Raw genomic sequence first — 25,906 nt, forward strand, 5'->3', positions numbered from 1 at the left:
AATGGCTTTGGGGCCAGGAAGCCAAAAGTTATACAAAATAAATGAATTAAGACTGTCCAGGAGCACCGAGAGAAAACATGGGCTGAGGATAACTGCAGAGACAGAGGGCGAGAAAGCATCTTGCTCGCAGTGGGCGCTGCTGCTCAGATCTGCGGCACTCGGCGCTCGGTGCTCGGGGAAGGCAGGGCGGGGCGGCCTGGGTAGCTGATGCTCTGTCATGGCTGTCACCAGTAGGCAGCGAGGACTGTGCACACTTACCGCAGGCAGCTCAGCCTACCCAGGGGCAGGGGAGGGGGTTCGGACCATCTGGGATCCTGTCCTTCAGGACTTCTTCACGAACTGGATGAAATTCCAAACAACTATTCTCTACTTCCTAGCATCTCCAGTCTCCCCGGTCAACCTGCAGCCAGCATTTCAGCCAGCCTGGTGGTTTGCAATGCTCTTCCTTCCAGGTGCTCAATAAAGGGCCTTCAACTCAACAACGGAGGTGTTTTCATAGAGAAAACCCTCCAGAGAAAGGACTATGCAACCAGAGGTTGTGTTGTTTAGTCCCCAACGTAACAAAACCAACCCAGGCTACTTCATTTAGGCCTTGATTGTTCTTTTTCACGCTGTAATTTGGGTCTTTCAGACACAAAGAGATTCAATCAGCAGGGCCGAGGGCAGGGAAGGAGGAGAGGGGATAAAAGCTGATAGTTGAGCAGAAAGGTCATGGGGGCAGAGTCGTAGGGAGCGCTGGGGAGATGGCAGTTTGGGAGCCTCTGATTCTGACCAGGTGGCTCTGGGAACTTCCCGTGGCTACATGGTTGGCTCTGCTGTTGTCATGCTCTGGGGAGTCTATGTGGTCCAGCCAAGGCCACCCCCTATTGTGTCCCTGCATAGCTCCAGAGTTGTCAGTGAATGATGGAAGCGTAGCTGGGACCTCAAACACGACCTTTGAAGCCAGGCAGATTTATGAGTACGTCAGTCTTGGATTTACTCACTCCATTTCTGTTTATTCCTTCAAAGTTTGCTTGGCCATAAATGTCACCGTGTGATGTGTCTCGTATTTTATTATAACTGCCTCCTCCCATGAGTCAAACGTGTTTTGTTTCAGATAACCAAGGCTTGACCGTAGGAATTCTGGTGAGCCTCTTGTGTCTGCTCGCAGCTGGGTTTGTGGTCTATCTGAAGAGGAAGCCCCTGATACGACTGCTATTCACGCATAAGAAAACCACCATAGAGAAACTGAGGTATCGCATCATGGTCAACAGTCTGCTTCCCACTGGTCTTCAGCAGAGAAAGAGGCAGCTTTTCTGGCCCTCTTGGATTTGTTTGCTTTTGCTTTTTTCGGGGGGTGCGAGGGCTCTGCGGGGCCAGCCGCCTCTTATTCTCTGTTCAACAAGGTGCGGCTGCTACGTAGCCAGGCAGGTGTTGGTGAATTTCACCAATGTGTCTTCACCCATCCTTGCTTTCATGATTTTCACAAGACAGGGTGTTTTCATCAGACGGGATAGGTTTCGGTTCAAGCACACTTGGAGACGCCACTGCTGAAACACTGGCGCCCCACAGGACGCCCCACGTGCCCCACAGCTGCACGTCCATACACGCATTGGACACAATGCAGGGGCTAAGGGGCGATGATGTGTTCATTTCCCGGGTGTGTCAGATCATCTTCCCTGTGCATGTTCATCACATTGAGATGATGAGTAAGTTAGATTCAGAGTGCCCCTAGGAACAAGTTTGAGAAGTTAAGGCAAGGAAAAGGGGAAACCGCGTGGGTCAGCTTGCCATGTGGGGTGCCTTGCAGGTGTGTGCGCCCTTCCCGGACCTCCAGAAGCTCCCGCCCCGGCCAGGCTCACCTGGCCCAGCTCGGAAAAGGCCTGCTGACCAGCAGAGCGGCACACTCCAGCACCCATAAGGTAAGCTGGGCAAACAGGAGGCTGTGCGCGTGCGTGGGACGCCTCTGGTGAAACTACCCTGTCAGCGCCCTCGGTGCCAGCAGAACTTACTGACCCAGGGTCCCGGAGGTAGTCAGGGCCTGGAACCAGGTCCCAGAGTGGCCTCTTAGAAGCCTCACTAGATCCCCATGAGACAGTCCATGTCCCACATGGCTTGGTGTGTGTTCACTGCAAGCCGGGACCCTTGTCACTGGGATCGGCCATGTACCCAACAGCCGGCTGGGTCTCTGCAGCTGGCTTCTGACACGGGGCCCCTCCTGCAGCTTCCAAGGGCCACCAGCTGCATTTGGGTGAGCTCTCCAGCCTCCTCTGAGCTTTACTAAACCCTGTGTTTGCCTGTTCTGCTCTAACCCAGAGCTGTGTTAGCGCTCTTCACTCTGTTCTTTCAGAGCCAGATCCTTAACCCAAAATACTGCCTGGTCCCTGCTGACTCCATTGATCTCTGTGTATCCACAGGAATTCTTCAATATGGAATTCTATTACTGAACTCTGAATCTGACATGTCCCCTTCCCCCACATACACTCAGACCCTTGTATTGAAGGTTTGTGTGGTAGGTGATGGAAACTTTAGGAGGTGAAGCCTGGATGAAGGATATAGATGCCAGGGTCCCCAGTCTCTTCCTCTGTTTCCTGTCCACCATGAAGTGAAGAAATTGCCACATACTTCCACTGCTGCCTGTGAAGCCAAGGGCCTGAATAATCTTTTCTCCTCTTTGGTTGTTTATGTTGGGCAGTGGGTCACAACAATACAATGTCTGCTAACACAAACTCATTCAGTGAAAGGGACCAGATTTTATAACAGGAAAAAGACAGATGTCAACAAGTAAGGAATGATTCAAAAGCAATTGTCATATGTTCAACAAGCAATATATTGTTTTACTGCCCTTGACCCAAAAAGTAAAGGGTAGATGTTCAAAGAAGCAGCCATTCTTCCTGATAAGCCTTGCATCCTTCATTTCCAAACCTGGAACCACAGGCTCCAGTGGCATGCTTTATGAGATGCAAAAGCCTGAGTTAAAAAGGGGAAATGACCCAAATATCCATCAGCAGGTAAAAGGATAAACAGTGGCACACAGTGGTTTTCTACTTAGCAATAAGAAGAAATCAGTCACTGATAAAATATAACATCGAGAATAAATCTCAATTAGCATTCCAAGCAAAAGGAACCAGAGCTCATACTCCACGCTGCTGGTTCTATGCAGCTTTCAAACATGCAAATGCATAAGCACCCTAGTGCATGCCGGGACCACCGGAGGGAAGCAGGAGAGGCAAGAGTGACAGGAAACTCGGTGGTGAGAGACATGTCCGTGCTCGCCTTGTTCTGATGGCTTCCTGGGGGTAAGAACCGGTCAAGCCAGCCCCAGTACTTGGGAGGATCTTGAGTTCAAGGTCAACCTGGGCCACATAGTGTATAAAGAAAATTAAAAACCCAAACTAAATACATGCAATTAATTAGATGTCAATTATCCCTCAATGGAGTTATTTTTAAAAGGGGAGGAAGGGGGCTGGAGAGATGGCGTAGCGGTTAAGCGCTTGCCTGTGAAGCCTAAGGACCCCAGTTCGAGGCTCGGTTCCCCAGGTCCCACGTTAGCCAGATGCACAAGGGGGCGCACACGTCTGGAGTTTGTTTGCAGAGGCTGGAAGCTCTGGCGCGCCCATTCTCTCTCTCTCCCTCTGTCTTTCTCTCTGTGTCTGTCGCTCTCAAATAAGTAAATAAATAAATTAAATTAAAAAAAATTAGATCTGGAGAGATGGTTCAGTGGTTAAGGGCACTTGCTTGAAAAGCCTGCTGGCCTGGGTTTGAGTCCCCAGTATCCAGGTAAAGGCAGACGTACAAAGTAGCATGTGTGCCTGGAGTTGGTCGCAGTGGCAGTAGGGCCTTGGTGCGCCCATCCTCTCCCTCCCTCCCTCCCTCCCTCCCTCCCCTTTCTCTCTCTCTCCTCCCTCATAAATAAAAAATCCTCCCCCCAAAAATAAAAACTATGTATTTAAAAGGGGAGGAAGGGAAGGAATGAGGGAGAAAGGGAGGCATAGGGGCATGAAGGATGGGGCCACCTGCATCTGCTGTGGTCTGCCTGAAGCACAAGAGAAACACTCGGGCCAGTATCCCCAGACACAGGGCTGGCCTTGCCCGAGTCTTGACCCCCCCACCCCTGGCAGCTGGGTCAAACTTGGCCTGTGCACACTTAAGCTCACACCTTTGTCATTTCCCTGTGACCCAGCCTGTGTCTTCACGCTTGGTACTTCCTCAAGTGTCTTGTAGTTCTTGTTAATTAAATAAGTTTCATTGATGGATTGGTTGAGACAGGGTCTTGCTATGTAGCCCCAGCTGGCTTCTACCCTCCTTTCGCTCCCTCCTGAAGGCTATAATTACAGGGTTGGTAAAAAAATCTAAGTAAAAATCTATCCTCTTTTCTGGATGGTTTTGAAGGATACATAATTTGGTTTCCTATGTTGACTATTTTTTGTTTGTTTTTCAAGGTAGGCTTTCCCTCTAGCCCAGGCTGGCCTTGAACTCACAGCAGTTCTCCTATTTCAGCCTCCTAAGTCTTGGGAGTAAAGGCATGTGCCACTGGGATTAAAGGCATGTGCCACCATGCCCAACTAGGGGTCATTTGAAACGCTGAAGTGTAATATAGGAAAGTACAGTGCCCTTCTCTTGAACCCCTCAGCTGCCCCCAAGGAGCCAGCACATCACTGCCTTCTCCTTGGAAGTTACTGACACTTGTAAAACATATCACACACGCTGTCTGCTTTGACCTTGCAGGACAGGAGGCCACTGCAGTGTCCGAGCGTTGACATCAGCAGACCCCTCAGTACCCGAGCCATCCCTCAGCCCCAGTCACCTCAGCGGGTGCTCCCGCCGCTCCACCCGGCCCCACGGGCACCTAGCGGCCCTGCCAGACCCCTGCCTGCCAACCCTGCACTCAAGCAGGCCCAGGTAGGCCTCCAGTGATGTGACGGGATGTAACTCAAAGCCCTACTTTGCTACTTGCTAATATGTGTTCTTAGCGACTGTACCAAATGGAAATAATACAGTTATTCACATGTTTTTGTTTGTCAGTTTGGTAGAGTCTCACTCTAGCTCAGGCTGACCTGGAATTCACTTTGTATTCTCACACTGGCCTGGAGCTCACGGTGATCCTCCTACCTCTACCTCACAAGAGCTGGGCCTAAAGGCATGCACCACACCCGCCAGTTACTAACATTTTAACTGAGATAATCTACAAGAGTGTTTACCAAAGAGCCTCAAGTATAGGAAAGGTTGATGTGTCTTAACTTATTAGTAACTTTTAAAATGTTCAGAGTAGTTTCGATGCCCACATAACTTACCATCTAAACCAAGACTTAAAATTTTCTTCGCTTGTGACCCATTTGCACCTGAGAAGTTTTAGACCCTAACATCATCTACTGATGATGAATGATAAGTAAATTCATTTTAAAACAATTTTTATTTTTATAGTTTTATGGTGTTTTTGGAAATAACAGTTTTACCCATGAGTGTGACATTTTATAATAGAAAATGAAAAGGGAGGAAAAAACAAGCAAATGAAAACACAAAAAGTAATCTTCTACAGCTGTCATATTTTCATCTAGCATTTTTATATATTTATAATTACATATTTAATATGTTTATGTTATAGTGTTTATGCACACAACTTTATTTTTACTTTATTTACTTGTTTTGAGAGAGAGCGAAACAGAGAAGGGGTGCACCAGGGCCTCCATCCATTGCAAACTAACTCCAGACTCATGTGCCACCTTGTGCATCTGGCTTATGTGGGTCCTGGGGAATCTAAGCTGGGTCCTTAGACTTAGCAGGCAAGTGCCTTAACTGATAAGCCATCTCTCCAGCCCCACACAACTTTATATAATGTGTTTCTGCCTTAAAAAAAATCATTCCCAGTTGGGCGTGGTGATGCATGCCTTTAATCTTAACATTTGGGAGGCTAAGGTAGGAGAATCACCATGCACTCAAGGCCAGCCTTGGCTACAGAGCAAGTTCCAGGTTAGCCTGGGCTACAGTGAGAGACTCTGCTTCAAAAAAGCAACAAAAAATCATTCCCATAGGTCATGACATCACAAAGACCATAAAACGCTCTTTAACAGTAGCACTCTGCTCGACTATGGAATAACCTTTGAAGTACCTGCCAGTCACTAGACATGTGTGATGTGTTTAATTTTGCTTTATAAAGAGCTCTTTTGTGAAGTTTTGAACTTCTTTATTCCGGTAGGAAAGATACAGAAGTGAAATAATTACTGCATTGAAAAACAGTCCAACCATTTAAAGACTCATGTCAGTGAGATGCTTGTCAGACCATTCATACATTGTTTCTATCACGTGACTGTCTCCATTCCTTTCTGTCCAGTAGTCTGTCCAGTCACCAAGAGGAACGGTGAAGTATGTCAGGCCAGATGTCTTTGCTGCAAGTGTGTTGAAGTTCTGTTATTCATAATGCACAGGATTGGGATGGTTGCACTTACAGCTGGGGGGAGGCAGGAGGGAACAAAAGCTGGAATCCCAGGGGAAGGTCTTGTGACCCTCCCTTCTCCTTCTAGGGAGTATCACTAGCTCCATGATTGCCATAGACGCGGCTGTCACTGTATTGTTCTTTTAGAGTTGTCATGGCAACCGGGCCAAGGCTCCCTCTGCTCCAAGAGGGAATCATGTTATGTCCAGAACACGCATATGCCCACACGGACATGAGCACACGTGCATACCACACACTCACATGCAAAAGAAAACAACAAATAAACCAAACCCAATGCCAAACAAATAAAAGAACAGACCAAAAGAAAAACCTCCAAGCCCCCCATTTAAAAACGAGAATTAGGATTGGTGTGTCTTCTTGGGGGTCGGAAGGCCCGTGTGTCAGTGTGGACTGGCCATGTTTACTTGGGTCACCTTTGTTCTGAGCCCGCTTCATCTGATAGTAATGTGCTCACAGTAGTTTCTTCCTGTGTTTACAAAGTCTTTCTAGCGTTTCATTCTTAATCTACGTTGGCATGTTGGCCATTATATTTGTGGTTTCAGTATGTAAACAGCATCTGTGTGGGCGACAGGTTTGAGTCATTCATTCTGCCAGCCACTATCTGTTTGTTTGTTTTGTTTTTTGCTGCAGTTAACATAAGGGGATTTGTTAGGGCCCCAAGGCCATGGCTTTACTTGACCTTCTTCTTGGGGCGAAGGTTGTTGGGGTGGCCATACCTTTTCTTCCCACAGTTGACAGCACACTGGTGCAGAAGAGCGTAGCACTGGCAGCCGATAGATAATCTTGCCACGGTTGCCCATCTGGGAAAGCTGGCGCCAGGAGGGCTCAGTGATGCCACCGTGCAGGCGCGGCACCGGGGGCAGGGTGGACCCCTTCTGGGTGCTATAGTCGGAGAGAGTGCAGCCACCCTCCAGCCGCTTGCCAGGGAAGATCACCTGCTGGTCAGGCAGGATGCCTGGATCTTGACCTTGACGTTCCCAGTGGTATCCCTGGGAGCAGCCTCGAGGGCGACGGTCTTGCCTGTCAGGGTCTTCACAGAGAGCTGCATCTTGGCATCCACTGCCTCGTTGAAGAGAAAGAGCCACTATCTCTTAATAGATGTGCTTATCTTACATTTGACGTGATTATTCACATGAAGATTTAATCCTATGTAATATTTGTCCCTCTGATTTTTGCTTCATTATGCCTCCTCCTGTATTCCTGTGGTTTAGCTGAACATTTCTTAGCATTTCAGATTGATTTAAATGTAAAGTTGTCTCTTTATAGATTCTTGAGTGCTTTCTCTGGAGCAGGGCTTCTCAGCCTCTGCCTGTGATATTTAGGGCTGGTCACCTCGATCGTGTGGGACGTCCCAGTGCGTCGGGAGAAGTCTGGCAGCACTCTTGACTTCTATCAACCAGACAGGAATCCCTGTGGTCACGTTACCAAACAGTGCTGTCTTCATTTTCAATATCTTTATTAAATATTAATAAAAGTAGGGCTGCAGAGATGGCTTAGCAGTTAAGTGCTTGCCTGTGAAGCCTAAGGACCCCAGTTTGAGGCTCAATTCCCCAGGACCCATGTTAGCCAGATGCACAAGGGGGCGCACGCGTCTGGAGTTTGTTTGCAGTGGCTGGAGGCCCTGGCGCGCCCATTCGCATTCCCTCTCTCTCTCTCTCTCTCTCTCTCTCTCTCCCTGTTGCTCTCAAATAAATAAACAAAAAATTTAAGAAAATATTAATAAAAGTAATGACAGAGAGAGGCAGACAGAGAGAGTGAGTATGGGTGTACCAGGGCCTCTTGCCACTGCAAATGAACTCTAGATGCTTGTGTCATTTTCTGTACCTGACTTTACATGGAAACTGGGGAATTGAAACCAGGCCATCATAGTTTGCAAGTAAGTGCCTTCAACCACCGAGAAATCTCCCTGACCCCAGAGTGCTGTCTTTTGCAGGACAAAATAACCTTGGTGGAAATAGACCACATTTATAAAAATTTACATATGTCACCACAGCCTCGTGTCAACATTTTTCACTGCAGGAGGAGTGTGGATCTCCAAGCTCTGAGAGCTGTTTCTTTATAGCCTGTCTTACACATAGCACCTTTTCATGTATTTTGAGAACCACTTCAGATGATGCACGTTTTGCTTTCAGTTAAATGGGTCTTTCGGTGTGTGGTGGGGTGTCATGAGTATGAATGTGGGCGCTCACGAGCCACAGTGTGGAGGCCACAGAACCACTTGATGTTGCTTCTCACTTTCCACCTTGTTCAAAGTGAAATCTTGTGTTCGCCACTCTGTTCCGCAGGCTAGCTGGTCTGTGAGCTTCTGGGACGTTCTCCTGTCTCCACAGGCATGCTGAGATTACAGAAGCCCACCACAGCTCTTACATGGGATCTGGAAATCCAAACCCAAGTACTCAAAACTTGCACGGCAAGTGCTTTCCCACTGAGCCATCTCCCCAGCCCCAAATATAATTCTTTAAACCTCAAAATCAACTGTATGTGCTCATAGGTTTGTCTTTTCTGTTCTTTCCTGACTCCTGGTATTCCACATTTCATCATTTCCCTTCTGCCTGAAAAACCAAGCTCCTTTTACATTCTCTAACGTAAGCCTATTGGTGACACATAATTCAGTTCCCTGCTCCTGAGAATGGCTTTAGTTTGCCTCTGTTTGTGAAGGGTATTTTTGCTGCATGTAGACTTCTGGGTCAACTGTTTCTTCTTCTGGCACCTGTGGTGGTTTGATTCAGGTGTCCCCCATAAACTCAGGTGTTCTGAAAGCTAAGTTCCCAGCTGATGGAGATTTGGGAATTAACGCCTCCTGGAGGGAGTGTATTGTTGGGGACGGGCTTATGGGTGTTATAGCCAGTTTCCCCTTGCCAGTGTTGGGCACACTTTCCTGTTGCTATTGTCCACCTTGTGTTGGCCAAGGGGTGATGTCCACCCTCTGCTCATGCCATCATTTTCCCTGCCATCGTAGAGCTTCCCCACGAGCCTGTAAGCCAAAATAAACCTCTTTTTCCCATAAGCTGCTCTTGGTTGAATGATTTGTCCCAGCAACGCAAACCTGACTGCAGTAACATCCGAGCAAAAAGCCGTCATCTGCCTTCTTCTGCATTATGCTCATGGTCTCTGCCCAGGAAGGAATGTGCCCGATGTTTTAGGAAGGAAGGGGTGCTGTGTGGTGTTGAGCTGGAGTGAGGTCTTCAGGGTCAAATTGTTTCTTTACAGGCCCCTCCTCCCGGCATTGGGCTGTAGAGGGGAGACTCTTCCTTCGTGGGCGTGTTTCTGTTTTCATCTCTGTGGTGCCGTCTAGTTACTTCAGATCCCATGTGCTCATGTGTTTTATGTTTGTTTCGTTTTTCCTTTACGTATCTTGCCTGGGCCCTGGTGGTCACACAGACAGACCCACCGCCGGTGGTTCCTTGAGTCTTGAGGTCACTAGCCAGTCTGTCTGTCTTTGTCCGGTTTTCAGTCTTCCATCCATTGCTTTGTGAATGTTCTGTTTTCATTGGCAAGGGGGATTGCGTTAGACATGCTTATCACCACTTGTCAGACCTCATGGTATTTCTTTAACTACTGGGATCCTCGAATTTTATGTATATGAAGCAAACAATGGTGAATTAGTCAACTGGCTTGGAAAAAAAAAGTCTGGCAGCTCATCTCTGTGCCGTAAAGACTCCGCCATGGCCAGCTTCAAGCCGGAGCATGACATCACTGCGGTGACAAGTTCGTACCAGCAGTTCCTGCAACACTGCTGTTAACTGCGTGTGTTCTGTCAATTATCTGCTCCTATCCTATGGGGGTTTTTCTAGTACTGAAGTAGTTTTTCTTCCTAACATGTTTCTTTTTTTAAAACATAATTTATGAAAATTATTGTAATTTTATCTTTTTGTCATGGCAAGCCTCTGGTTTTGAATACTATACTGATTTATCTCTCATAATTTCTCTTTCTTTTCACACTTACAAAGTCCTCTCCCACTTTTATTACCCGTTAAGATCCACACAGAATATCTTCAGTTGGTTTGTTCAATTGACAGTTCCATCTTCTCTGTTTGTTTTCCAACCTGTCTCGGGATCACCTGCCAAGGCAACAGCACTCCATAAACTTTTCAGGACTGTGAACTTAATTTGAGAATCTGACGAGAGCTGTGAACCCCAGGAACTACCCCAACACTCAGCGTGGGGCGCTCACACTTCAGGTGTTTTCAGAGCCCATAAGCGTCACCCTATGGGTTCCCCCACACTGACACTCTGATTCCTGCCTTAAGCAGCCACCTGTCCAACAGTGTCAGACTGGGACCAACTCACAGATCATGTGACAAGAGAAGAGCTGGTTCTACCTGCTGGTATCTTTCCTCCGTCAGCTGTGAGTGCCAACGGTAAAGCGCCCGTCAACACTTTCTTGGAAGCAGCGGCCCACTAAGACCCTTACCCTTCAACCAGGAGGCATTGAAACGGCACATTCCTCATTCCAGGCTGCTGGGGCCAGGGGCCTTCCTGGGGCATGTGATACAGATTAAGTGCCATCCCATGCAGGGCCCTGGACCAACTCCATGCAGGTGTGGGGAGGATCTGGCGGCAGCTCCTCCTGGCAGCGTGAATTGTCTCCACTGATGTTTACACTGCAGCTTCCCAGGCGCTGTCCCACACCGTGTGACGGCACACAGCCACATCACTGATGCTGTTTCACTTGTCCAAATTCACCATGTGAACATTCCAGGGGAGAAGAAGACACGACCATAAACGTGATCCACCTCACCTTCCAGAAAATGCTTGATTTTTTAAATTTATTTATTTATTTGAAAGGGAGAAAGAGGGAGAGAGAGAGAGAGAGAGAGAGAGAATGGGCATGCCAGGGCCTCCAGCCACTGCAAAGGAACTGCAGATGCATGCGCCCCCTTGTGCATCTGGCTTACATGGGTCCTTGAGAATTGAATCAGGATCCTTTGGCTTTGCAGGCAAATGCCTTAACTGCTAGGCCATTTCTCCAGCCCCAGAAAATGCTTGATTTTTTAAAAAATTATAGACTGGGGTTGGAGGGATGTCTTAGCAATTAAGGTGGTTGCCTGCAAAGCCTGAGGACCCAGGTTGAATTCCCCAGTGTCCATGTAAGCCAGATGCATATGGTAGCACATGTGTCTGGAATTTGTTTTCAGTATCTAGAGGCTCTAGTGCACCTATTCTCTCTCTCTCTCTCTCTCTCTCTCTCTCATAAATAAATGTTAAAAAACAAATCAATAAGAGAAGATGTCAAAGGGGCGTCCACCCCCTACAATTGTGTGGGTAGGCAGAAAGCATGATAGCATGTGTTTTCTCTACTTTGTGTTCAATGTGCACAGATCCTGGTTCATATCTTGGATCTGCACTCCACCAGAGCCTTGCAGCTAAGAAGGGGAGATGAGACAAGCTGGTGTGTGTTTGCATCTGCAAAGCCCGTTGGAAGCCCCGGGGCTGCTCTGTAACAAGTGCTGCTGGGTAGAGCGCACGTCAGGCTCTCGAAGGGAAGAAGGGGGAAGGCGACACAGGGGCGACAAGGGCACTAGGAGTTGGTCTGAGGAGTCTCCGCGTAAGGTATATCACGCTGAATCATTGAATGTTGCACCCAAAGAAAGCTAATTTTACTCTACAGTAATTTCAGTATACATTCTGTGTGTGTGATGTGTGTACATATATTTGTATGCCTGTCCTGTGGGTATGGATGGGCCTGTGTGTCTACAGAGGCAGAAAGACGGTTGATGCAGGTGTCTTCCTCTACCGCTCTCCATCCTGTATTGAGACAGGACCTCACAGTGAACCCTGAGCTCACCAGTTCAGCTAGTCCAGCTAACCAGCCTGCCCCGGGGATCCTCCCCAGCACTGGGATTGCAGGCTTGTGCCCACCATGCTTAGCACTTGTAGCACTGTATGGGGGAACAGGGGGTCCAAACTCAGGTCCTTATGCATGTGCAACAAGCAGTTTACCTACTGAGCCATCCCCAGCCCCACTGTATGATTTTCTTTTTATGAAAATAGTTCCATGCATCAAGTGAAGAAAATGCAGGAGCAGCCAAGCACATGTCTGCAGAAGGGCTCTGAAAGGGCTTCACTGAGCAGCACCTCCGCCTTGAGGAGGACACAAGGCAGTCCTGCAGCCAAGCATGGTGTGGGGAGGCACCAACTCTCTGGACTTTGTAGAGCATTTGGGAAGTGCACTGAGCTGGCTTTTGAGAGGGAGGTGGGCCCTGGACCTGCTCTGGGAACTGAGACAGGGGAGTTCTCAAACCCTGGTGGGCCAGGCTCTCTAAGGGACTGACATTGGCGATAGTTTTCCTCTCTACACGAGCCCTCAGCCATGCCTGTTAGCCGCCACAGCCTCGGGCAGGCCCCTGGTCTTCTGGAGATTGGTAGGTGTGGCTGCCTTTACCCTGAGGCCTACAAACATAGCAAGGGCAGCTCCTGAGAGGAGGAGGAGGAGAGAGTAGCTGGCAGAACCATCTGTCTTGGGAAGTGGGGGCAGCTGAGGGACAAAATGCCACCCAGGATCCTCAAACTTGGGCAAGGACCAATTGTCCTGTCTGACAATAGAGGGACTAAATATGAATGTTTAAAAAAATGTATGATGCTCAAAAGACAAGAAACTGAGTTTCCTAAATGGTCAGCCCCAGGATGCCTAACTTTATTCCTGGAGGAAGGGAAGTCAGGCCTTCAGGGAATCTCCCAGGACAGGCCAGCTGAAATCTTTGTGCACTCTATTCAGTTGTACTGGATTAATAGTTACTTAACGTTTAAATAAAAAGATGCTCAATGTTCTAGCTAAGAAATAAATTTCTCAGCTCACAGAAAATTATGTCTAGGGGAGACAGGGCTACGATGATCTGATCGAAACATAATTTTCCACTGTCAGACTCCATGTGCTCCGATCCTGACAGGCCAAAAGTGGTATCTTGAGTTTAGTAGTTCTTCGGAAAAGCTGAGCTTGCCAGGGCCTCAGCTCACCACCCACCTCTCCACTCTTTTGATCTTTTGCCTCTAAATATGGAATATGAATGTCATCTGCCTCTGTGTGGCCATACTTGATTTAGGGTTATTTGTGTTTTTTAAGCCTTTAATTTCCTAGATTATGTTAGGAAGGGAAATCTCTTCTGTGATCTATAAAACTGAACTAGGGATCTAGGCTCTTTCTCAACCAATTAGCTTTCTCAGTAGAATAGGATTTTGTTTTGGGTTTGTTTTTTTGTTTTTTCAAGGTAGGGTCTCACTCTAGTTCAAGCTGGTCCGGAATTCACTATGTAGTCTCAGGGTGGCCTCGAAGTCACAGCAATCCTCCTACCTCTGCCTCCCGAGTGCACCACCACGCCAGGCCCGTATTTTGTTATTTAAAGAAAAAAAAGTCCAGACGTAGTGGCGCATGCCTTTAATCCCAGCACCAACTATTTGCTGAGTACTTGCAAGCATCTCCACCTGCTGCTATGACCATGAGTTCCCATTCGGGGCGGGGGGTGGGGGGACAGGACAAAAAGGCGACACGTGACAAAGCAGGTGGAACGGGGAGGGCTGGGGCTTGTCACAGTCAGGTTCACGCTGCTGGCAAAAACCACCTGACCGAGAGACGCTTGTGGGGAAAAGGGTTTTTGTTGGGTTACAGGCTCAAGGGGAAGCTCCACGATGGCAGGGCAAAACGATGGCATGAGCAGAGGGTGGACATCATCCCTTGGTCAACACTACATGGTCCATAGCAGCAGAAGAGTGTGTGCTAAACATTCACAAGGGGAAGCTGGCTATAACACCCACAAGCCAGTTCCCAACAATACACCGCCTCCAGGAGGCATTAATTCCCTAATCTCCATCAGCAGGGAACCTAACATCCAGAACACCTAAATTTATGGAGGACACCTGAATCAAACCACCACATTCTACCCTTGGTCCTTATAAATTGATAACCACCCATGATGTAAAATGCAATGCATTCACCCAACTTTAAAAGTCCCCATAGCTTTTATCAATCCTAATGATGTTCAAACATCCCCATAATCCAAGGACTTTTAACTGAGTCATAATACCAAAAAAAAAAAAAAAATCTCCCCCAAAGCCATAATGGCACAGAATAAACGTTCACACTGCAAAACATGGCATTGGGCAAAGAAATACTCAACTAATACAAGATTTAAACAGGACAAACATAAAACTTCGTAGCTCCAAGTCCAACAACTCTAGCCAGTGACAAGTCTCCAAGTCCACTAATTCTAACCAGCAGCAAGTCTCTGGCGTTCCAATTCCGCCCCTCCAGCTAGGCTACACCCAGTCCCAGAAAACTTCATCAGGCCGGCAGCTTTCCTTAGTTAGTAGCCATGTCGTGGTCCCGGCATCTCCACTGGGTCTTTACTGCAAGCCACGGTTCATCCTCATGGCCCCATGGGGTCTCCATGCAGGCATCCAGCAAACCTGCTTCACACTGCCCATGGCCGTTTCCAAAACACAAGACCACATTGCAAACTCAATGGCCCTCTCTTTCCTGCATTTGTTATTCTCCATAATGCCAAGTGGGTGTCAATTTGTTAATACAGAGGGGAATAAAGCAGACTTTTACCTCCTGGTCAACATCAGGTGGACAATAGCAGCAGGAGTGTGTGCTAAACACTGGCAAGGGGAAACTGGCTACAACACCCATAAGCCTGCCCCAACAATACACCACCTACAGGAGGTGTTAATTCCCAAATCTCCATCAGCTGGGGACCTAACATTCAGAACACCAAAGTTTATGGGGGACCCCTGAATCAAACCACCACAGGGATCATCCTACCTTCTTTACATGAAGGCTTGGAATGGATGTGCAGCCAGAGGGATGGATAGAGGGAAGGAAATAAACTATAATGGAAATAGCCACTATTAATATATTTTAGGCCAGCTGGGCACAGTGGTGCACACCTTTAATCCCAGCCCTTAGGAGGCAGAGGTAGGAGGATCGCCATGAGTTCCAGGCCAGCCTGAGATTACATAGTGAATTCCAGGTCAGCCTAGGCCAGAGTGAGACCCTACCTCAAAAAAACAAAAAAATACACACACACACATATACATATAGAGAGAGAGACGGGCATGCAGGCCCCGTTTTCTTTCATTTGTCTTCCAGGTTTGCTACAGAGAAGAAAGGAGATGAGGGTGTGGGCGCCACTGTCACTGTAAACCTCCTCGGCCCAGAAGAGCCGTGCAGTTCCTTTCTCTTTTTGCTCCTAACACAGTCCAGCTGTAGTCATCCCCGCCCTAACTGGACGTGCCATTGTTCATAACCATGGCTGTGAGAGGAGCCACATTGTGGACACCACAGCCTCGTCAGTGATGGCCACTGGGCATTTTCTGAACAGGGAGGATGGTTACTTCCATGTCGGGCAGCCACGCGCTTCCAGCCTGCGGCCGCCTGTGTCTGCACTTAACATACAACATTTGTCAAACAAGACCAGCTGGCCTAGGACAGGTTCTCCCTGGAAAGGGCCAGAGCAATCCAGTCCAATCAAGTGACCACAAGTAGGCAGTGGGCCTCCAGAAGACCCAAAGTTGCTTCCCCCTTAAAACAGGGATGAGTAACTCCCTGGGGCTGTCATTGGTAAGCAGCAGCCGCCCATCATCAACACCATGACAGGATGTAAGTGGGAACAAATCAAATTAATCTCAACCCTGATCTTAGGGCAATCATGTAACTGGTGGGTTCATCAGAGGTGGAGCCCACACTTCCAAACGGTTCCTCCATGCAGTGAATTTGGCTTGGTGTGCATGGAGGTGCGCACCCTCTCACCTGTGTGGTTGACTGAGGGTCACAGAGTCTGGAAATATGATGATTTCGCCCCTTACTCATCAAAAGTGCCAATATGTGATGAGAATAGAAAGTCCAGGCATCAGTATGTGCTCTTGTAGAGGATGCAAGATGAGAAGGCAGATCTCTGCAGCAGCCTTGCTTCCCCCAGCAAACCTTAGACCCTGGAGAGCATCCTTCCGGTCCACCTCTGGCTTTTCAGATATCACCCTTGTGCCAACAGCCTTTCTCCAGGGCCAAGTCTTCTTGGGTTTCTCCATCATCCTCCCGTGAGGCCTCCTTTCCTCCTAGCTGCCCTGGCCTGCAGCTCTGTCTATTTGCTCTGCCTCCGCTGGAAGCACTGTGGAGCTGTGAGTCTCAGCGCACTGAAGTCCTGCCCCTTGGACACTATGGACTTGCAGAAAACACATGAACATAGACTTTAGACAGTGCAAACCAGCTTGTCACATGTTGGTTATACTCTGTGAACCATCACATTCAAGAAGGCATGGATTAGTGATAGTTTGCGTCTGTTCCTTCTAGAAAATGTAGGTACAGGTCTGGCTAATGCTCCATGTCCCCTGCCCAATATAAACTAATTGACCTGCTCTGGGTTTCATGCCTCTCACACTTATGGTCACATGACAAACCCATCAGCTGTCTTTAGAGGTGTGTACCACAGTGGACACCTCCATTACTGTCTCTGGAGAGAACCTGCATTGGATTATTGCCAGGAAAGTCACCTGAGTGCTAAGAGAATGTGAAGGGACATTCTTCTGCTCATTTCTGCTGCTGTATATGTGCAGGGTGTACATGAAAAATGGGTGCCCACACCTCTGCTTTTGTATTTGCTGCTGGAGAATGTGTGTGCCTATAGTTAACATGCCCACAGCATGAAGGGGTATACAGAAAACCTTCTGCCTGTCATCCATCCCTGCAACCAGCTTTCCTTCCCAGAAGTAACTGTGGTAAGGACACTTCCATATGGCCCCATTTGGAATATGGTGAGAAGTCTGTTCTGCCTCTCTGAGGAAAGAGATTAACACTCACTGAGGAGAGGGAACAGTGAGATTCTGACTGTCCAATTTCAGACAAAAGTAGGCACATTCAGGGTGGTATAGCTATAGACTGTTCAATTTTAGCAACTGTCTCTGCGGTCACTCTCGGCTCATGCATGTCCTTTGACATGACATCATGTACTCATGTCTACTTTGGTATTCTAGAAGCACACCTGCCCTGTTCTTCTCACTGGACAGGCCGGGTGGAGCTGCCTCTGAAGGGACGCCCTGTTCCTGCCCCTGCCTCAGACCCACATGTTTTCAGAGGTTCTCTTTGCCAGTGTCCTAGGTAAAGAACTAGCCTCTGCAGTCTCCTTCCTGTGAGGAAGGTGGGCACTCTATAACAGCCTTTGCCCTCTCACTGGCTGCCATTTGTTGTTGCCATTGTTACGGTGTGGTAGAGGCTTTTCTGCACATCTCAGGCCTGGTATTTTACTGCATGTAGACACTCCATCCACTTATTTGAGTGTGCAAAACTGGAATCCAACATTCCTTCCAGATGACCAGCTAGAAATACCCAACTCTATTATATTTCATGTGTGTGTAAAGTATGTGTGGTACATGTTAGGTGGTACAAACACATGTGTGTTTATATGTGTAAAGTATGTGTGGTGCATGTTGTGGTGCATGCACACATGTGTTCATATGTGGAAAGTGTGTGATGCATGTTGTGTGTGCATGCACATGTGCTCATGTGTGTAAAATTATGCATGGTGCATGTCGTGTGCACACACATGTTCATGTGTGGTATGTGTTGTGTGTGCATGCACGTGTGTGCTCATGTGTGTAAAGTGTGTGTTGTGTGCATGTACATGTGTGTTAATATGTGTGAAGTATGTGTGGTATGTGCATGCACTGTGTTCATATGTGTAAAGTGTGTGTGGTTCTTGTGTGTGCATGCACATGTATGATCATGTTGTAAAGTATGTGTGGTGCATGTTGTGTGCGTGCACACTTGTGTTCATGTGTAAAATATGTGTGGTGTGTGTCATGTGGTGCATGAACATGTGTGTGCATGTGTGTAAAGTATGTGTGGTGTGTCGTGTGGTGCATGCACATGTGTTCATGTGTAAAGCATGTGTGGTGTGTGTACATGTGTTCGTATGTGTAAAGTATGTGTAGTGTGTGTGGTATGGTGCAAGAAATTGCTTGCAAAGCCTGACAGCCTGGGTTCAATTCCCCAGAACCACATAAAGTCATGTGCACAAAGTGGCACATGCATCTGGAATTCATTTACAGTGGCTGAAGGCTATAGCATGCCCATTCTCTCTGTCTGCCTTTTCCCCCCAATAAATAAATAAATAATTTTATTAAAATGTATATATTGCAGGGCTTGAGACATGGCTTAGCAGTTAAGGTGCTTACCTATAAAGTTAGGACTCCCATTTGACTCTCCAGGCCCCCCTCCTCACCGTGGAAGGGAATCAAAGCCAAGACTCTGGTCTCCCTGGCTGGGCAGAGACCTCCAGTGTCCTCTACCCCTCTCCAGGCTTCCTCTTTCACTGACATTTTGGTTCGAGAATGCCTTACTCTTATACTCATGTATCTCCTTTGTCATTTTAAGGACAATTTAAAATGTATTTTGGTCCAACAGCGGCAGTGGGCTTCAGCAGTGGGCCACAGAGGCCCAGCCTGCCACATTTCTGGCCGTGGAAGCCCAGCAGGACTAAGCGGGTCAGTTCTTCACTGACTACATCATGGCTGGTAACAATGATAGTCATATTCTCTATAGCCATCATTTCCACAGGACTTTTAGCCAGAGACAGATTGGCTGGGTATAGTGAGATGTGTTTATGCCACCCATGCCCCGTGTGACAGCTCTGGCAGCTTTCCTGCAGAGCTCTCCGCAAAGGGGACATGTGCACTGCTGTGGCTCCTGTGGCAGCCAATAACAGTTGAGAATTCCTTACCATAGTGGCCAGTGCAGCAAGGTTCCACTTGGATTCTTGAATGATTATCTTTCAAGCTCTTTTTTTTTTGTTTTGTTTTGTTTTTTGAGGTAGGGTCTCACTCTAGCCCAGGCTGACCTGGAATTCACTATGGAGTGTCAGGGTAGCCTTGAACTCAAGGCAATCCTCCTACCTCTGCCTCCCGAGTGCTGGGATTAAAAGCATGTGCCACCACGCCCAGCTCTACTTTTTAACAAGCTGAAATGGAAATCATTGCTTGAACAAGAGAAGAGCAGAAAGTAGACAAGTGAGACCCGGTACATCACAGCACACCTGCAGTTAAGAAGAGGAAGAGTGAGGGGTGACTTCCTTATTACTTTGTTAAAATTGAAATAGATATAAAGAAATATTTATCAAGCGCAAGTGACCTGGAGCCGTTTCTTAGCAAAGGTTCTGTAACCAGGATGGTCCCGAGAAGGCCTGGCTTTGAGTTTTGCCAAGATATTAAGAGAAACAACAGCAAAGGGATCACAGAAATTCACCCCTTCCATCAAGGTCAAAGTTCAGGCATGTCAGAGTCAGTTTCCACACTGCAGGGATGAGTGTGCAAACCAGGCTCAGTCTATGGGAGGAAGGGATTTACTTCAAGCTTACAGATCCAGGGGAAGTCCCATCAGAGGTGAAAAGCTGGCTCTCGCTCATAAATCAAAGCAGAGAGAGAAAAGCAGCCGTCACAAATGAACGAGCACCCAGCAGGACCCGCAGAGCTCAGGCTGCCCTGCGCTCCTGTGGGCTGGAATCAGATTCGCCCCCAGACGCACCTTGGGACACCTCCTCCAGCCAAGTGGCTGGAGACCCAGGTTACAAGCTTAAGAAGACACTGCCACAAGGAACCTGGGGCTTTCTTCCCGGTACCTCACGGGCTCCAGGTCTCCATGCAGGTCTCTGTGCCCAATATCTGAAAAGTAAGGGCACGTCCTCCTGGACCAACCCACAGCTCCATGGCCATTCAGTCTCCACTAGGCCTGGCAGGGAGCCAGTACCTAACCTAGGCATCATCTTTGCATGAGACCTGTTCTGTATTTCTATCCAGACCATGTCTTTGCCATGATGAGAGTGAGCAGGTGGGGGACTGGTCTGTCCCCAGATCTAAAGGAAGGACTTTCTGTCAGTATCTCAGCTGCTTGGGGGCTGTATCCTTTCTCTTCACATCTGAGAAAATGTGATTAATAACAGGACCATAAACATAAATTGAGAATATCTCAGGCAAGCTGTAATGAATGGCCAACCTAATTATCTCCTAAGTTTCCGTGACAGACTGTAACATATACCTCACTTTTTTTCGCATCGCAATAAAAACCTGACATTATCTTTATTGCCGAGACTAGATATTTAGTCATGCTTAGCCGCAGAATTAGTATCACTTTGTAGTAAATTATTTCATCCCCTCAGTCTTCCCATGTTATGAGTGTGAATTCATTTTTCACATTATACACAGTATCTTGCTTATAGGTTTCTGCTCTGTTATAGGAAATGGAATTGACCGGAGGCCTTCGCTCATTAACCAGAGTGTGCTAGAACGGGGCCAGGGTGCTCCGGGAGGGCGAGGTCATGGTCCGTCCTACTAACTCTTTCTCCCGGGGGACGGTCTGCCAGGCCCCGTGCTAAGTGCTTCCCTGAGTCCATCCTATCACATCAACCCCGGGGGCAGGGCTGTCATTGTCTCTGCTCAGCTGAGCCAGAAGCTGCACATGTGCTCACAAGCGAGCAAGTGCAGGGCCTGGCTGAATCCACGCAGCCTGGACTCTGAGGCCCATGATGTGGGCTGCACTCCCAGCTGGGGAATTAATTTGTTTTAGTCTGCACTCTATGGCCTGCGCATGCTTCCTCTGGTACAACCTAACGTAGAGGTGCCACTTGCACTTCTGTCCAGTGGCTCTTTCCAGTCCCACTTGCCCGTGGCTCACAGTGGCACAGTCCCCGCAGCTGAGGTTCACAGCTCGCGCTGCAGAGACCCTACCGCTGAGCGCTTTCAGCCACACCCCGTGGCGGGGAGGTGCGCCCGAAGTACTGAGAAGTTCAACACGCGTCCAAAGCAATCTTTCAGTAGTCCTCCATGGATGAGTTCCAAGTCCTACGACAGTGTGGTTCCGTTCTGTCTTACTTTTGAGATAGGAGTCTCGCTATGTTGCTTCAGGAATCCTCCTTAAGAAAGAGTGCCCAGCTGTGCCTAGTGATGACAGCGTCCCAGCTTCTACCACTGGAGCCTTTCATGCTTCTTAGGTGCCAAGGCCAGAGCAGAAGGTGCCATACGACCAGATGCACCCTAAGCCCCAGAAGGGCACTGACACTGGCTTCCTTGTCCTCTGCTCCAGAGAGCAAGGGGTGGACCCTGGGAAGCATGGTGGCTTGTGGTGTGGCTAGTAGTCTGTGTGCCGCTCTTCTCTTATTTTCCATAAGCTTTTGAAGCCGGTGGTGTGTGCAAATGTGGACGCCACTAGAAATTAGCACCCCCGGGCTGGGGCCAGATAGGACCCTCTGAGGCATCACTATGTTGAATCTTCCTAACAGTGTTGTAAGATGGGTCTCATTTCCCCTGCTTCCCAGACAGGTTGACTCTCACAATTCTCAGAGCAAAGGTCTTCTGACATGAGCGAGCGTAGAATTATCCCCACATTCCAGATCTGCTCACCTTCTCCGGTGCGCTTCCTTACAGCCTCTGACCAATGGTGCCACTTTCTGGGTGTCCTCACAGAACTCTACTTGTCCCTTTAAACCACTGCGTGGATCCTTCTGACAAATTATAGCAAGTATTTGGGTAAAAGAACATCTGACCATGACACAGAGAATTCAAGTGGCATTTGGAATACTGACCTTGTGCAGATGGGCCAAGAGTGACTGACCACCCTCGTCATTCCCTTGAATCTGTCCTATGGAGAATAGAAGGCCACTCATGGGATTCTTGAGGGATTTCCACCAGGTTCTCATTAAGAATCTCCTGCAGGTGTGGGAAAATGAAAACCTGCCCCCTGGGTGACAGTGTTGAGAGCCCTGCCCTCAGCTGACCCCGAGGCCCATCAACACCAATGGGTTCAGAGCTCGAGTGTGCAAGTCCATGGTCATGTTTTAAGTGTTACGGGAAATTTTGTCAAGAAATCTAACAAAAGTCGTGTCCCACCCCACCTTGTCCCGTGAGAGGATACTTGGGGACTTGGGGAAATGGAACCAGGGCCATTGAGCAACTCACTGCTGTCCACATCCTGCTTTTGAGAAGACAAGTGACTCCCAAGTTCATGTCTGGCCACCGAGCTGAGGGTTCACATATGACTTATCTCACGTCTATTGCAGGGACTCCGCAAGCCCAGTGCTCCTCAGAAACCTCTGCCTGCCGATCCTCTGAGCAAGACCTCACGGCTCACCAGTGCCTTAGTGAAGACCCCAGGGCAGCAAGAGCCTGGGCTGCGCCCAGCACCCATCAGGTGGGTCTCTTTCTCCAACGGTGCAGGGCAGTTGAGCTGCTGGCGTACAGGTGTCAAGGGTCAGGCCACACTCCCTGTCAGTCCCACAACTGGGAAGGATATAAAAATAAGTAGGAAGCAGTCAACCTAAGTAAGCTACAGCCATGCACATCTCCTCAGGGCTCTCTGCAAGACTCACCCAAGAGATCCTATGAGGATGAGATAGACAGAGGCAGTGTACCTACCCAAAAAAGCTGTGGCAGTGGACAGAGGCCCAGACTGGTCTACCACAGGCAGGGACAGTTAAAGTGGTGTGATAGGATGAAGGATCCCTCTGCCCAGTCCTGAGATCTTGAGGCACTCATCCAGGTTGGAAGGTGGTAGACAAAATGGGGAAGTGAGGGTTAGCAGAATGCACTGCTGCCAAGAGAAGCTCTCCACAGCTGAGTGACTGTTAAAGGCAGTCTCCGGCTCTGGGCACCTCCACCTTCCAGAGGGGTGAGGCAGCACAGCCTGAAGGCAAGGAGCTAACCCAGGGCTGGCTCCTGCTATGACAAAGGAGATCAAGTTTCCAGGAACTGTGGCATTCAACCTGGCCAACATTAAACCCTAGGTATGAGCCACCATGTCTGGCCAGCAAACAGTTAAACCTGCAGCCAAAACACTGTCCTGACTCATGTGTGCAGTAGCAGGTTGCTCACTTTGTGAGCTCCCGAGAATGCAAGGCACTGACTTGGGGCCAGGCCCTGTGCTCAGTAAGTCACTCCTTCACTGAGAGGGAAGACACTGTGGTTCACTTCAGCTCGTGGGAAGAATGTGGGGCCTGGGAGAGATGTGGTCACCTAGTAAATCTAGCAATGACACTGGTCAAAGGGTCAGGACAAGGCTTTAGTTCCCAATGGCAGCAATATAGAAAATTATACAGCACCCTGCCTGTTTCGTTGTGGTTTGTATATTGGGCTTAAAGTTACTTCACTGGACATGATGTGGGGGAGCTCTTCACAATGCCCTCAAATAGTACCCCGGCTTATCACTACCAGTCGCTATTGGTGGTAGTGCGAGCTGACTTGGGACTTGTCTTGCACATTCATTTTTTTTTTAATTTTGGGGATTTGTAATAACTTTCTCTTGTCAATTTTCATACCTGTATATGACATATTTTGGTCATAATCTTCATTTAATACCTTTTTTGGTCCGCCTTCCTATTGCACTGAAGCCCTTCTTCTTCTCAACTTATCCGTGAGAAGGTCCCCAATGTGACCTACATTCCCTCCCAAAAGCTAGCATGCCCTCCAGCCCCACATGTAGGCTGTGAGCTTCAGCCTGGGAAAGCCTCCCGAGAGCGAGGGAAGACCCCCAAAGCCACCCTGCCCCCCTGGGTCTACAGCGTGCCTTTTGGGATCCTGAATACAACTTTGTTTTCTCCTCTTGATTGCTCTTCATTCAGACCTGCTCCGAAGTCCCTACACCAAGCGGCCAGATCCACCCACACCACCCACGTCAAGTGAGAAGCCAGCCAACTTTTCCACAGTGAGGACACAAGTTTGCACTAGCTTTAAACTCCAGCTGGAGGGATTTTTTTTTTTTTTTAGTGTACCAACTTTTAGCATTTTTTTAATGATTAAGACACCGTTATTTCCAGAACTCTGAGCTACTGCAGTTGGTGCTGCACTGGGCTCTGGTGCTCTGTCTACTTGCTCAGGTACTTGTAAGTTATTAATTTATGCAGAGTGTGTCACAGCGCAGTGCGCCGTAGGAGGCATTTCACCATCTCTGGGTTTTCCGGGAAGGAAGGCTCGCTGTGCTTTTATTATTCCAGTGAACTTGAACTGTCCCGCTTGTTGGGATTCTGGACAAGCCGTTTACTTTCTGATCAAGGCCTTTTGGTAAAGCAGCTCTACATCAACCTATGGCTGAGGTCAGGGTGCCAGACCCAGCTCAGGAGAGCCCAGCTACAACCTGCAGTGAGTGTTTTGGAATCCCTGCCTTGGGCCATAGCCAAGGGCTCACTGGTCCAGGTTGTGCGAACTGTTTTCAGGGAGGCCCCGGGGCCCCACATGCTGACAGCGGCCTCCCTCAGCAGCTGTACCTTGAAGCTCCCAGACAACAGGAAGGATCTGGCTGATTGCCAGAAGCCTCAGAGAGAACCTGGGGTACAGACAGGAATTCTGAAATGTGGCCACACCAGGTGGAGACTGGAACCCTCGGTCAAGCAGACATTTCACCTTGAGCTGACCAGCCTTGGGCACGTTTGGAGAGTGAAGAAATTTGTTTTATTGCTCAAGGCTTGTGCTGCACAGAAGTGTGAAGTGTCTCCTCTGGCCACCCCATGAGAGTGCTGGCATCCACACGATGTTTACACTGGGGATGGTGGTGTTTCAAGAAGCCACTGCCCAGGCACTGCAAACCTCTGTCCTCCTGTGCTCTTTAGAGCTAAGCAAATTACCACATTGTCTTCTCAACTGTAGAACAATGACCTTGTTCAGACAGATAGACGAGGCTTTCTATGAGACCATAATGATTTTCAGATGTGAACTAGTAACCAGATCTAGTCGATCAACTCCGTAGATAAAAAATGCCTTTTACTGCAAGGTTCAACTTATTAAAAATTAGGCACAATCCCTGTGCTTGCAAACGCTGTAACCAAATGGAATGCTGTCCTCATTGGTACAGCTAATGTCTGCTCTCCTTACTAGAGTACACTGGACAGAGTTACCATTTAGTTCTCTTTAGGGCACCCTACATTCTCAGCTAGACTGCAGGAAGGAGTCCTTAAGGATGTTTTAGGGATAGAATCCAAGTCTTTAATATTCCTGCAACCTATCCACTGAATGTCACAGTTTCCCAATCCTATCCATTCATGACAAGCAGCCTCAGATGGGCAACCTTTCACCTTTTCTTCTCTAATGTCGGGCTGAGGAACCATTTCAAAAACATTTAAGATGCCTGAATCTAATGGCATGAAATATATGAAAACACTCAGATCAAGCAGAAGGTCCTCGGGCCTCTTTCGCTCCCGGCAGGGCTGTGTGAACAGGACTCACTGTGAGTGTCTCATCATCCGACTTCTGGGCCACTTCAGCAGCTTCCCTGTGCCTTGAAGCAGAAAGAAAACTGTGCACCAAAAACCTTGGTTTGTTTTCCAGAAAGTAAAACTGCCTTTAAGTTTGGCCATGATCCCCATGGTATGTAGGCAACATGGCATTCCTGAGGACAGATAAAGAAATCCGTGCCACAAGCACACACAAATGGGAACCCAGCTTGAGCACACGCCATCTCCTGTAGCATGCATCTCTTTATTACACCGTTATTTCTTAAAAGTG

At 48.3% G+C, this 25,906-nt stretch overlaps 1 protein-coding gene and 1 pseudogene across 4 annotated transcripts in view; one reads left to right on the top strand and one right to left on the bottom strand.

Annotated features, from left to right (window-relative positions):
- Positions 1-25,906, top strand: part of Adam12 (ADAM metallopeptidase domain 12) — a 304,232-nt gene extending 278,326 nt beyond the window's left edge. For 3 of the 4 annotated variants that reach the window (XM_045142322.1, XM_045142324.1, XM_045142325.1), the window contains 5 exons: positions 1,097-1,232; positions 1,790-1,901; positions 4,708-4,881; positions 22,474-22,604; positions 24,031-25,906. In XM_045142322.1, the coding sequence (XP_044998257.1) occupies positions 1,097-1,232; positions 1,790-1,901; positions 4,708-4,881; positions 22,474-22,604; positions 24,031-24,091 (614 nt within the window). In that variant the 3' untranslated portion in view covers positions 24,092-25,906. The remainder of the gene's footprint in view (positions 1-1,096; positions 1,233-1,789; positions 1,902-4,707; positions 4,882-22,473; positions 22,605-24,030) is intronic. The other variant, XM_045142323.1, reaches the window with a different exon arrangement.
- Positions 7,090-7,484, bottom strand: LOC101612761 (annotated as a pseudogene).

This window comes from Jaculus jaculus, chromosome 1 (genome assembly GCF_020740685.1).
Source record: "Jaculus jaculus isolate mJacJac1 chromosome 1, mJacJac1.mat.Y.cur, whole genome shotgun sequence".
Classification (NCBI taxonomy): domain Eukaryota; kingdom Metazoa; phylum Chordata; class Mammalia; order Rodentia; family Dipodidae; genus Jaculus; species Jaculus jaculus.